The sequence below is a fragment of the Ursus arctos genome, unplaced genomic scaffold (assembly GCF_023065955.2).
Source record: "Ursus arctos isolate Adak ecotype North America unplaced genomic scaffold, UrsArc2.0 scaffold_7, whole genome shotgun sequence".
NCBI lineage: Eukaryota > Metazoa > Chordata > Mammalia > Carnivora > Ursidae > Ursus > Ursus arctos.
Window position 1 is genome coordinate 63431791 of NW_026623089.1, and position 13691 is coordinate 63445481.

The following is a 13691-nucleotide window of genomic DNA, read 5'->3' on the forward strand; positions in this document are numbered from 1 at the left end:
CAGACTTTTATGGATTTGGTTTTGAGGTCCCCATTGGTTATAGATCCTTTCTCTCCCAGGGACAGCTATTGCCTTCTTGTTTGTATTATGTCCTAAGACATTGGCTTAGTTTTCTGCCTGTGGGGGCATGCAGGTTGTTGGGTTCTTGTGTATACAGGCAGCTCAAGAATCAGGGCACCCAAAATACAGCCAGACAGAGATGTGGGTTGCAAATCTTCTTGCAGCTGGGGTCCTACTGATTATTGCCTACTCTCAGGGGGAATTGTCTGTCTTTCTTTTGGCAATTTTTGGAAATGGCTCTGGATATTGGGAAGCTAGTATTTTTGAGTTGTTTAATACTGTCAGGAATGTTTACTGTTTGTCCCAGCTGAACCTTGACAAGATATTTGCAAGGATTTCTAAATAGCTTTATGGCCAAATTGTAATCTGATATTCAGAGCCTGATAGGAACTTTTTTTAAGGTCTTCTCTGCTAAGCTAAATGTACCCAGAGGAAAGAAAAACAAAGGCAAACTTTATCCAAGGACAAAGCTCTAAATCTAGTACATAGGGATCTTTTGATTTCCATCTTAGTTGAAGATTTTCTTCCTGATCTAAAGAAGCAAATAGATAATGTAGTTGGATGGGTGGGTCAGCCTCCTTGATGTCATTCAGATTGCAACCTAATTCTTTGAGGAATTAAAAACAAGTGTACTTTTCTTATAAACTGAGTCTTTACAAGAACATAAGTGAATCTCTGGAAGCAATTCATCCACTTTTCCTTTTTTAAAACCAATCCCCAAATTCCCCTATTCATCTCAGAAGGTGGTAGGTATTATAAAATTCTAGATTTAGGAAACAAAAGTCTTTGGAGAAACTTGGATTCTTATTCTGTGCCTTTGAGATGTGAATGTTCTACCTGGTCTTCTCTAAGAACTCTTATCTACAGAAGCCATCTCTTTGAAATGCAAACTTTAGGGAAGTAATTTCCATCTAAGGGAAAAAGAGGAAAGGCTATTTGGAGCCTAGGCATATGAAAAATCTTAAAACTCTTTCCCGCAAACATTATAAAAATGTGTAAGCCATCTGAGCAGGTAATCTAACTTATTCTATCTGCCAGAAACCAATTTGGATCCAACTCTTCTTTTAGAGGCTACTAAGTTGTATATTATTTTACCTGTCCTGTGGCTAAAATTTGAGCTTAAAAGCTCTAAGATCTCTCTTTATATCTATCTGTATGTTTGTGTAGGTCTGTATATTATAAATGTGTGATTTTTTCTATTCTGGATGGTATTGACAAATTAATTTGTACAGTTATATTTATATATAAACATATATCAAATATGCTCACAGAAAAATAGAAAGTAACCGAAATGTTTCTCAAGTTTGTTTTAACCTAAGATAATCTTGTAAATAAACATTAATTTAAATTTGTTGGCTTAATCAAAACTGGCATGTCTTTAGAGATATCAGTATTAAATATAAGCAGATCTATAACTTTTATTCTACCTAGGTTTACTAAAAGTTAAAGAAGCTCTTGTTGTCTGTTTCAGAGATGAGAACAAACTGAGGGTTGGTGGAGGGAGGTGGGAGGGGGATGGGCTGGATGGGTGATGGGTATCAAGGAGGGCACTTACTTTGATGAGCACTGGGTGTTGTATGTAAGTGATGAATCACTGAATTCTACTCCAGAAATCAATATTGCACTGTATGTTAACTAACAAAATTTAAATTAAAAAAAAGGACAATTTCATGAATGAATAAACAGCAAATCACCTTTTCATGAGTAAGCTAAACATAGTTGTTAATCACAAGTAAATTAAATAGAGGTAAGTAAGATAAAAGTTTATAAATGAACTTTCCAACAATAATTATGCTTTTTTGTATATCTACTTAAAAGTAGTTTCCAAAATCTTTTTGGTAACTTGAAACCTTAATATTATTCTGAGATAAGCTAAATGATGGATATAGATTGAATATCTAGATCATTTCCAAGGACTATAAAATACTGAAACATTAACTACTGAGCATAAGTTATCTACTTTTGTCTCCCCTTTACAGAAGAACTAAGGAGGTAATGACCTATTAGTAAACATGTTTTGTCCACATTGAAAAGTTTACTGAGGAAGAAGTATTTCTAGAAATTATGAAATATATTTATAAATTTGTCTGTCCACACTTGCTTAATTCTTAGTTTTTACTAGGAATTTAAGATTCTAATGGTAATAATATAATCAGTATATATACTTAAAACTATTTCAAAATAATAAGGGTGAAAGTAAACAACTGTGAATGAAGAATAGGTAAAGAAAGTAAAATGACTATTTCAGAATGAGAAAGAAGGAAAAAACATAGTAAGTAATCTGAATGAGTATAAAAAGTTCTAGAACTTTTGTGGAAAAGGAATCTTAGGAAAAGAATGTTAGTTGTGGTCAAGCTGGCTAAGATTAGAATGGATTTAAGGTTTTTTTTCCCTAAAAAATGAGTTTTATTATTAAAAGTACACTGGTGCAAAATTAAAATTTGGTTTTCTCTCTGTTAAAAAGATAGAGTATTCTTGTGCTATTGGTCTGCTCTTGATAAGTGATTGTGAAAAGCTTTTTGTTTGTTCACTTTACTTTTTGGGCAATCTACCTAGAAAGCAAAGTTTGTTTTTGTTTTTGTTTTTGTTTTTTGCCTTTGCATGTTTCATGTTTCATGTTGTTTTTATATCAGGTCTTTAATTACTTAATAGAACCCAGTCTTCTTAATATTAAAAGAGCTAGGTCTCATTCACAACAACATAACATTTTGTGTTTGCCTTTCAAATCTTCTATTGCCAATTTGGTTAAATAGATAATTAAGTATTTGATAATGATCTATAGTCCTACTTAGTCAAATATTCAAACCTTTTAACATTTTGACAACTTCCCCAAATTAAACTCTAAATGGAGTCTTCTTGACCTCAAAGTATTATTGATATATCCCAGAGGGACCCTGGAAATCTCAAAAGATTTGTTTCTCGCCTTATAAAAGAGAGATGTTAAACAAATCAGGTTTATTTGATATGTTATATTATGTAGAAAGCATTGTCAAATAAGTATTGATAAACCTTCTTAGGTTATAGGTATATGGATATATGTTCCTAACATAGATATTCCAGAAATTGTTTATAGTGTTTCTAGAAATTTATCAATACTTGAATGTCCAGTTGTTATTCTAAATTATTGTATGTCACAGAAATAACTACATTTCACCATCAAAGGAACTCTCATCAGGTCTTTAACCATGTGCATTTTAAAGTATTTTGTTACCTTAAGACAATCATTTTTTATTGTGATGATTTTGCAAAAGTAAGATTAATGGAAAGGACTCTACCAAGTGCTTTCATCCACCAACACTGCTGCCAAATTACAAGGTGTTTAAACTTGGGTGCTTATTTCACAACTGAAGAAGGCTCCCCCTGACATCTGGTCCTGTGAAAATAGAGACATCAAAATCAAATTGACTAGGAAGAGAATTAGCTGACATTGCTTCCTCCCCAAATATTAAGAATATTTCTTTCCATTTCGCCTTTCTTTCCAACAAAATATTTTGATTGACCACACATCTTGAAAGGAAGATTTAAAGGATGTGTAGGTCTCTGAGGCCCAAGGGCAGCATTCTGGTTCGTCAAGCTGAGCAAAAACTAGGACTAGGACAAAACGTTTTTTTCTTTCTTCTGGGTTATGGATTTGTACAAATTGGGGGACTTGGAAGGATCTGAAACTGTGACCATTACATTGGATCAAAACTAGATTCTCTCAAGTTCTGTAACAGTCAGCTGAATTCACTGAAATCCCAAAAAGGACAAAATATTATATTTCATTATTTCTGCTTAGGGGCAGCTAATTTTTCCTTGACTCAGCTGAGGTTCTGAGCCTCTCAATCTAATAGGCAGTTTCTCTCTTATCGTGTATACTATCCTAGCCTCTGCTCATGGATCAAAAAATAACTGAAATAATGTTTGTTTTACAGATGCCTTACTTATGAAATAGCTCAGAGCTAAGTCAATTTAATTGCTCCTGCCTACAGGAGAGAACTAACAAATCACTCCACCAAGGCGAGAATTGGGGTGTACAGGACACAAAGTCAAAGGAGAGGGAAGGGCTGGGAGCAGGAGGGAATGATGTAGGATCACTTGTCTTACAGGTGCCCCTCCGGCCTCTGCCTGGCCAGGTACTAGGAAGACAAGCCTGGTGGAGAGGGTCTTGGCTTCTCCTTCCTTCATTTCCATTGGTCAGCTTGGACTTGCCAATGTGGCAAACATATTACCACAGAAGCAAGCAAGTTAGCGTCTGCCCTCTTACACTTGAGTCTTTGTCAAACAGTAGATTTTAAAATTCTTTGGGGGCAGGATTGCCTTATTCACTTTTACATAACCTCCTTAATTGTCAACATCCTTGGTTTGTGGTAGGTGATTTCTTTTTAAGTAAAAATATATCTCCATCATTTTAAGGTAAACACTCTGCTTTAATGTTCTAGAATTTTTGACAGGGGGTGTTATAGCAGATCCCAAACAAAAACGTAATGAAGCTTAAATGAACAAGGCTAATTAAATATGTTCTTGTCCAGATAGTGTCACCTTTGGGGGGTGGGCGGGGAGAATATGTTCTCTTAGTCATACATGAGTACATTATCTATTCTAAGAACTTTCTTTGGCAGTCCTAGTTAACCTTCTCACTGGTCAGGCAGTGGAGCCCAATTGCAATAGGGATGTGAACTCATTAAGGTGGTGAATCCTGGTCTCTCATGTGTCCCTCTGTTATAGAGGCCGATAACCATGATTGAGTATTACTGTTCTTGTTATATATTTTTTTCTTTATGTCCTTATGAATAAGTGATACCTGGCAGCACAATACCTTTGGAAGCTACTGTTTTATTAATTTAGTTAGAATGACATCCCTTTTCCTTCTGCCCTCTCCCTTTAAGGAAAAGCATGAAATTATTTTTAAAAACTGGGGCAAGTAAGAATTGGGGTTTACTCTCCCATTTCCTATGAGGTTCTTGAGTAACTTCTAGACTCTTGAAGTATAGAAACTTGAAACAAACATTCCACCACAAAAATAGGTTTGCTTTTGATAAACTCATTTGGGTTAAGTCTTTGCGGGTTTCCGTAACATAACTTTCAGAATATTGAGCTTCAAGGGAATTTTTATAAAAGAAATCTTAGCATTCATAGCTCCCATCTGCTGTGCACGTCCAGTTGAGAGGTACTAAGAGATGTTGTAATGACATCTTGTTCAACAACTTTGAGACCTTGGGAATATTATCCCCGTTTTACAGACAAGGAAGCAGAGATCCTGATAATTGATGTAACTTGTGTAAGGTCGCATACCTTGCAAATCGTAAGCAGAGTTATCTCACTCGAACCCATTGCTGGGGAGACTTAGCCAGTATTTGGGTAGTTGTAGAATTTTTCACAAGCAATTGCTATGTCCAGAGTGTCTCTTTGCTGAAAGCTGGAGGCTTAGAAAAATGGCGTTAAAGGGTCCTGGAGGAATAATTAATCCCTTTCCTAATCTCTGCCCCAACTCCCCACTTTAACCCTCTTGTAGGAAGGCGTTTATATAATTTTGTTTTGCTTTTTAATTTTTAAGAAGATTTTATTTATTTATTTGAGAGAGAGCAAGAGAGTGAGAGCATGAGCAGAGGGTGGGGGAAGGACAAAGGGAGAGGGGGAGGGAAAAGCAGACTCCCTACCAAGCAGGGAACCCAATGCGGGGCTTGATCCCAGGACCCTGAGATCGTGACCTGAGCTGAAGGCAGATGCTTAACTGACTGAGCCACCCAGGCGCCCCATAATTTGGTTTTAGAAGCTTGTGATGACTACTTGGCAAAAAGTCCCACCACATTATTCTAGTGTTTTGGAAAAGTGACTTCTGAGATATCTGGCATCTTGGCACTTGTACTGACCTTAACCCACACTCCAGATAGGAAAGCTTGGTCTATGTTGCCACCACAGTATACTGTACAGTCAGACCCAGACGTATTGCAGCACACGAATATTTTCATTGCATGACAGTAGCCATCTGGATTTACTGAATTTCTCACTGATTTTAGTTTTAGTATTTCTTTTATCAGGTAAAGAGGGGCTATCTCGCTGCAAGGAAATCTTGTCAATTAGAGGTTTGACACAGCCCCAAAACTATAGTGGTTCAACTGTTGAATGTATATAAATCTTTCATTTTTAGTGTATGTCTCCTCGTAGTGAATCTAGATTCATTTTAGCTTGGATGTGTTTATGATATTCCCTAGAAAGTTTAACATTCTGGAGTTCTAAATTAATGCAGAGATTGCATCATGGGATGATCAATAGAGTGATTTCTTTGGATGCAGTGTGTGTGTGTGTGTGTGTGTGTGTGTGTCAGAGGGAGGGAGAGAGAGAGAGAAGAGCATGCTTGCATGCTTGGGGTTTGGAATTTATAAAAATGATGTGTTCCTTAGATTTCAGGCCAACTTAAATTTCTTTCCTATTATAGGAATAATGTATATTTATTGTAAAAAATGTAGATGAGCCCCAAAAAGGAAAAAAGAGAAAGGACTGACATCTCAGAGTTAGTCACTGTTAAGATTTTGGTATCTCAATCTGTATGTGTGTGTATCCATACATATGTTCGTTTTTATAAAAATGAGCCAATGCTAAAAATATTCTAGAAATTATGTTTTCAGATATATCTATTTATTTGATATTCTTCTATAATATTTTTAATGTGAAAATTTTCATGGTATGGTTATATTGTATCTCTTGAACATTAGATTTTTCATTATTTTTCTCTCTATTCTGTAATCTTATAGCAAGTGACTGATAGAAAAATGTTTCTTAAATTTCAAATTACTTATTGGCCCCCTTCCCCAACCATAGCCAGTGGAGTGTGTTTTGTTTGTGCTCCCCTGCCCTAAGCCTCACTCCCAGCTGAAGCACACTGTGGGACCCTGTGGTGGGATGGCTACTGCCCGCTCCACTACTTTTGCTGTTTCTTCTTGCAGGAAACAGAGCACGTGATACCCAGCCAGCCAGAGTGTCGGGGGAGAACAGGAACATCCGCTCACGAGAGTCCACAAAATCACTCCTTCAGGTGCCAAGAAACAGTCCGAGTTCAACAAAGGTGGGCCTCTTGTTGTCAGAAATTGTACTGTGCCTGGTGTTGCTTTCCCAGAAATGCTGATGCCATGCTTGCCACTCCCCCACAAGAGGCAAGGCTTTCTGATTTTGAGTGGCATTCCTTACAAGTCACAGAAGCTGCTTATGAGGCTGTGAGAGACTATCATTGAGTCTGAGTTGAGGGAAATGTAAATAACCCACTGTCTCTGCCTTCATTTTGGAGATAATCAGCCTATGGCTCAGAGAGGAGAGGAGATAGTCTTGGAGAAAGAAATGCTGATTTCATTTTGTCCTCTTTTATTCCATGCTGGAGCTGATTAGGTTTTCCTCTGTGATAATGATAATTAGGGATGACAGTGCAGACATCAAGCCAATTTCTTTTCACACATTATCTCATTTAGCCTTTTCCACTTCTTCATAAACTGAGTACTTATAGCTCCATTTTATGGAGGAGAAGCCTGAGGCTGGGACACATTGAGGCACTGGCCTGATGTTGCACAAGTGAGAGAGCTGAGCCAGAATTTGAACCTATGAATGTTGGATTACAGAATAGCAGGTGTGGCTTTTGTGCTGATCCAAGTACTGTCCTTGTGGCACTTGAAGCAGCCTGGAGCTGGCCTCTCTGGTCTGCTAGACCTCCCGGAGACAGCCCTGGGTCCAGGGCAAGGACGTAGGTGGAAAGCTGTCTGCAGCAAGGTTGGCATGGCATTCTGATGGGAGCCTGGCGTTGCAGCTGTCCGTGGAAAGTCTCTTCTGGAAATAAACAGAAGAAAGAATTCAGCTGCTAGTTGTGTCAGCTGTCTTTGTAGGATCATGTGTGCAGCGTAATCATAGCCCTCACTCCGTGGGAAGAGAGTGCTGTGCTTCTGAGCATGACCTTTAGATTTTTTTTTTTATGGCAGCACAGCCTAAATGAATCAACAACTACAGAGAAGTTGGCTATGCTATGTAATTTTGCTTTAAAATATTCAGCATACTTAATTTATAATCGTAGAGCCCCAAAAGGTTGGAGGGGGCCTAAAAGCAAGGTGACCCTCTCTCCAATTGGATTCGTAGGTGTCTTGTATCACCCTCCTCACAAGTTGCCACCTCTTTTCTGTTTATTCTTGTGTGACCTCAGGTCAGGTAAGACTCAACCTTGTCCTTTCTCTGCTGATTGGGGCATTCGCCTTCCTATTTGAAGGCTTATTATAATGAAGCTGTTTTAGACTGACTAGAACCAATTTTGTGCAGTGATGTTGTCTCCCCTCCACCACACTGGTGACTGCCTTTCTCAGCAAAAACAAGGCCAACTATATACCCGTGCATATTTCAAAATAGTAACACACAACAAAACAAAAAACAAAACTGTTATTTATTTTTTGTGTATGGAATGTACGGCAGCCCTTTGGGGTGGATATTCCGCAGAGGCTAATCAGGAAAAATGAGGTTAGCAGTGAACCTTCTCAAAGATCCTTGATGTTTGGTAACTTTAGATCACTTTATATCTCATCTACAGTGGGGAAAGTAAGTGGTAATGTTACTGTTATCAGAGGGCAAGTCAGAAATTTAATAGGATTGTGTGATGGCAATCATTTACATATGATTAGTAAGAGCTAAGAGTATGGAGTTAGAATAGTTTTGATGAGGAAATGTACTGGGCAGCAGTTCTTACATTTGGGGATGGGGAGTTACAGTTGAATTTGGATTCTCAGATCTATGGTACCTTTTCTCAGAAAAACAGAGATGCACGTATACACAAGTTTGTAACATCTTAGAAGGTTCCTAGACCTCCTCTGCATGTCATTGAAAGGAAACGAATACAGACAGGGTCCCTGGGCAGCCTTCCTCGTTAAGTCAGGTTTGTCTCTCCCCAACGACCTGGCCATTTCTACACCTTAGCACACCTCCATAAGACCCCAAATACCTTGTCCTTTGCTTCTTCTCCCTTCTAGTCTCCAGGTTCCACCGGGATCTAGCCTTATGAGCTAGCACCATTCCAGAATATTCTGTACCCCAGTGTTGGCAATCACAGGACCTAGAGTTAAGTGTCAGACCAGAAGAGTGTTAGGCCACTTATGTCTGGTACTATTAAGTTTAGTATTTAGATTGGGCTGGTAACCTTTAAACTAGAGTTATTTGTCATAGCCATGGTGGCGTCACCTAGGGACATTCTAATGAAACTTAAAAAAAAAAAATCTCAAAATATTACAGGGATTTTGAAACTTGATGAACTGGTGAAATGAGATCTGAGGCTAAAAACAACTTTGAGTCAGGTATCTCACATTCCTGATAACATTTCTCTTCCCTTTTAAGCCAGCATATGGCCAGGTTCAGGCATACGGTGCCCAATAAGATCTTGATAGAGACATGATACTGTAACAGTATGCTCCAGACCTAGGTTTGGCTCCAAGTGAGGGAAGGAACCAGGCTAAATCTCAGCAGGTATAAAATGCCACCTTCTTGGGGGATGGGGGCGGTGGGGAGATTTTTATTTGCATAAGGAACACTTTGAAAAAGAGAAGAAAGATCTCTTTGCCATCAAGGGGTCACATGTCACTTCGATGAGCGTCAAAGGAGTAGTTAGTCTTCAGAGAATGAATGCATCCTTGTAGAAATGAGATTTTGGAGCTCACTGTGTTATAAGGTGGGAACTGATCTTCGCATGTCTGCCAAGGAGAAATAGTTCATCCCTTCAGCTCTTTCTAGCACAAGGGCCCTGTATCTGTGTCTGTGGATGAGCTTCAGGGAGGTTTATGTATGTTTTCCCCGAAGTTTGACTGTATATTTATTATATTGGTTTTCTGTTGCTACTGTAACAAGTGACCACAAATCTGTGGCTTAAAACCACACACAGTTATAATCTTATCGTTCTGTAGCTATCCAATATGGGTCTCCTTGGGCTAAAATAAAGGTATCAGTAAGCCTGCAATTCCTTTCTGGAGTCTCAAGGGGGAGAATCCATCTGTTCCCTTGCCTTTTCCAGTTTACAGAGGCTGCCTACATTGCTTGGCTTGAACCCCTTTCTCCATGGCAAAACTAGCAACATTGCATCTCGAGCATTCGTCCATACATTTCCCTCTGACCATGACCGAGAGAGATTTTCTGATTTTAAGGATTCATGGGACTAGATTGGGCTGACTCAGGTAATCCACAATAATCTCACTATTTTAAGGTCCTTAACTTGATCATATCTGCAGAATCCCTTTTGTCATGTAAGAGTAACGTGTGGAGTGGGACAAAAAAATGAGGACACAGACACCTTGGTGTGTGGGGGGGCGATTATTCTACCTGCTACACCAAAGTTTATTTTTCCAGGGAAAATCTCTAAAGCATTCATCAGAATCTCATGTGGTACTCATGACCCCTAAAAAGTTTAGAAACACTATCCTAACCTCTTTCTACCTCTTAGTTTGCTTGTTCTCCAACAGAGCCAGCCTCAGACACTGATTTCATCCTCTCCATCCTCTTTCACTGCATCCTTCTTCCTACTTGCCACGTTCTCTCTGTTCTTATATGATATTCCTCATACGGTGCCCCACAGCAGAGATCTCAAGTTTGGTGTCCTGCGGTTTAATCTAGTGTCGAGATACACTTGCCTTGTAGAATGTTTTAAAATATTTTGATTCAATATTTGAAATTCAGAAATTTTATAGATTTGGGAGATTCTTTTTGAAAAACTAAAGATGGGATAACCCAGGGCCTATATTCCTATGAGACAACAATTAGCAGGAGTTGAGGAGCAGCTGTCCTTTTTCCCGCAACTCCCACCTGGATCTGCTCCCTTATTTATGCTCTTAGCCTGGCTTCTACAGGCATTTGATTTATAATGCCTGTTTTAATCATTTTCTTCCCAGCAACTGCTCATCCTGGGTACTCTAGCTGCCTGGAGCTAAGCCCTAATAAGGTGATGTCTGATAATGTCTCGTGCCTCCTTTCCAAGATGATGTATTTACATGTTAACTTGAGTTTTCATTGCATCTAAGTGGAGGGGCTGTGTATTACCCTACTCCGGCATGCTCTTCAGTACCTGCAGCTTTTCAAAACTTGTGTAATTATAGAACTGCATTTGGTTAGAGCAAGAATGAAGCCTTAGTAATCATTTAATACAACCCTCTCATTTTCTAGTTTGACACCCAGTGAGGCTGTGATTTGCTTAAGCCCTTGCTCCCCTTATAACAGAACCAAGACAAATGCCATCAATCTGTTCAGAGCAGTCACTTGATGAATATGCATCATTTTGATTGATTTTTTTTTTTATATAGCTACAGCCAGTGCCAATCCTATGAACCCTCAGATATGACAAAGGAGGATTTATGAATGCAAGAGAATACTAATGAAGCTGGGGATTTCTTACCCAGCTAAGTAAATTTACTTTAGAGAGTGATTAACTCACTTGTGTTTAAAATATTGTATGAAAATTTATGACAGCATTAAACTTTTAATGTCGTTAAAGACCTTGTCTGTATAAACAGGAGCTATTCTATAGCATTGTGTCACTGCTAATTAAGTTGGTGGTTACATTTGCAAATTGGAGTTTATTAGCCTCTTCATCTGGAAGTCCCCAGTTAGAGGGGGTTGAAGATTGGTGTATTAGCAAGAATAATGGCCTTTGATGGCTTTGACTATTTTTGTGACATTCCAGAAGAAAGAAAAAGCTTTGTTGCTTTTTTGGAAAGGGGAAGTTTTGTTGGCAGCAACTTTTCCATGGGGAATAAATCCTTTCAGCTTTTGTTTTTGAGATAGACAACTTGTCTGTATTTTAATAGCTAATTGTTTCTTATTTAAGTGTTTTTCATAGAAGTAAGCAGAGTCTTAATGAGTTCTGCTAAAAAGAGAAAGAATGAGTAAGAGAATGAGCACCCAAAGATTTTTAATAACATAGTAGATAAGATGTGCCTTCTTGGACTGTACCAGACAGGAGCTCTACATGTTGCCAGTATGTTCTTATTTGTGTGCTCTTAGGATTTATCTCCCCTTTTCCCCTCCCCTCTCCTCTCCTCTCCTTTCCCTGTCTCTCTGTCTTTCCCTCCCTCCCTTCTTTCCTTTTCTCTTTTCTTTCTTTCTTTCTTTCTTTCTTTCTTTCTTTCTTTCTTTCTTTCTTTCTTTCTTTCTTTCTTTCTTTCTTCCTAGTGCAGGGGGGAGAGAATGAATGAGGTATAAATAAAAAAAAAATTAGTTTGTCTTGACAATGTTTTGAGACTCCCTGCTATACAGTTGGGTGATGGGTGGGCTCTGAAATGCTTGCTTTGCCTACATTGCATGGGAAGGGAACCTATAGTGAGGGCTCTTCTTCATCCCCCCATCCTGCCTCCCTCCTCATGGGCTCAGAAATAGTCTGATAGAATGGAAAGAACATTCAAATTAAGAAATGCAGAGTCTTATCTCATGTCTCTCAGGTGACCTTGGTCACTTCATGCAAATCTGTCAGTCCCCTCCTCTAACACAAGTTTGGGTCAGATGATTTCTCCGCCCCCTTCTGATTCTAATTCTAAAAATGCTCAACATTCTAGATGTTTAAAGGATTAGATGTGGAAAGATTTTAGCCTAATAAAACAAGCTCTTGCAGTCACAGATAAAAATAATTCCTCCTCCGTGCTATAGAGCACAAAAATATCCTACACCAAATCACCAACCCCTTGAACTGATTGACAAAGAGCCCACACTTGATTATTCTGGGAGTGAAACCCTCCTTTATTATTATTATTATTATTATTATTATTATTATTATTTGAGACTGCCCTTGTTTACTTTATACATTGTTAGCACTTTCTCTAAACAATGATTAGGCATAAAGATAAAAGGGAAACTCAGAGACATTCTCTCATTAAAAATAATAATAAATGGGACATGATTATATTGGAAAATTTAAAAAATCCAAGGAAATAAAAATTTCCTGTAGTCTTACAACCCCAATATGACCATGGTTATCCATTTGAGTATATGTTTTTGTATCGTTGCTATTGTTTTAAGTTTTTATTTAATTCCAGTTTGCTAAATATAGTGTTGTATTAATTTCAGGTATATAGTATAGTAATTCAATACTTTCATGTATCACCCTGTGCTCATCACTGGTGTACTCCTTATATTGTTGTTATTGTTTTAATGTGGCATTAAAAAAATTGTGTATGAAAGGGGCTTCCTGATACATTCGGGTTGAATTCACTTCAAACAGGTTCCAGAGTATAAAGCTAGACCAGAATGCATTCTGCATTCTGACTATATAATCTTTATATGTAAGTTGAATAATAATGTAGTGGGGTAATTATCACCAACCTCAGCTTCATTTATGGCTAAGGTGAACAAATTTGATTTTTCATCACAAATACTCTAACATCACCATTTCCTACAAGGAACATATTTTACAAACTTCGGTGTCATAGCTTCGTGTTAGAAATAATATGTCTAGGAGATGGAACAAAAAATTTGTCCTTAATATCTCAACATCTTAGAAAACTGCTTGGCCTAACTTGAACTAGATTTAACAGACGAATTTCAATAGTGATTGTAGGAGACAGAGTGTGCATATAAACTTAAATCTAATTTAAACCTGACCAGCTGGTTAGACACTGCGTGTTCCCGAGGCCATGGGAATGAGGCTATTCTTTAAC

At 38.1% G+C, this 13691-nt stretch overlaps 1 protein-coding gene across 14 annotated transcripts in view; it reads left to right on the forward strand.

The window, feature by feature from the left end:
• Positions 1-13691, forward strand: part of FAM13C (family with sequence similarity 13 member C) — a 134261-nt gene that overhangs the window by 42483 nt on the left and 78087 nt on the right. For all 14 annotated transcript variants that reach the window (XM_048218944.2, XM_026504245.4, XM_048218945.2 and 11 more), the window contains one exon: positions 6987-7105. In XM_048218944.2, coding sequence (XP_048074901.1) covers positions 6987-7105 — 119 coding nt within the window. The remainder of the gene's footprint in view (positions 1-6986; positions 7106-13691) is intronic.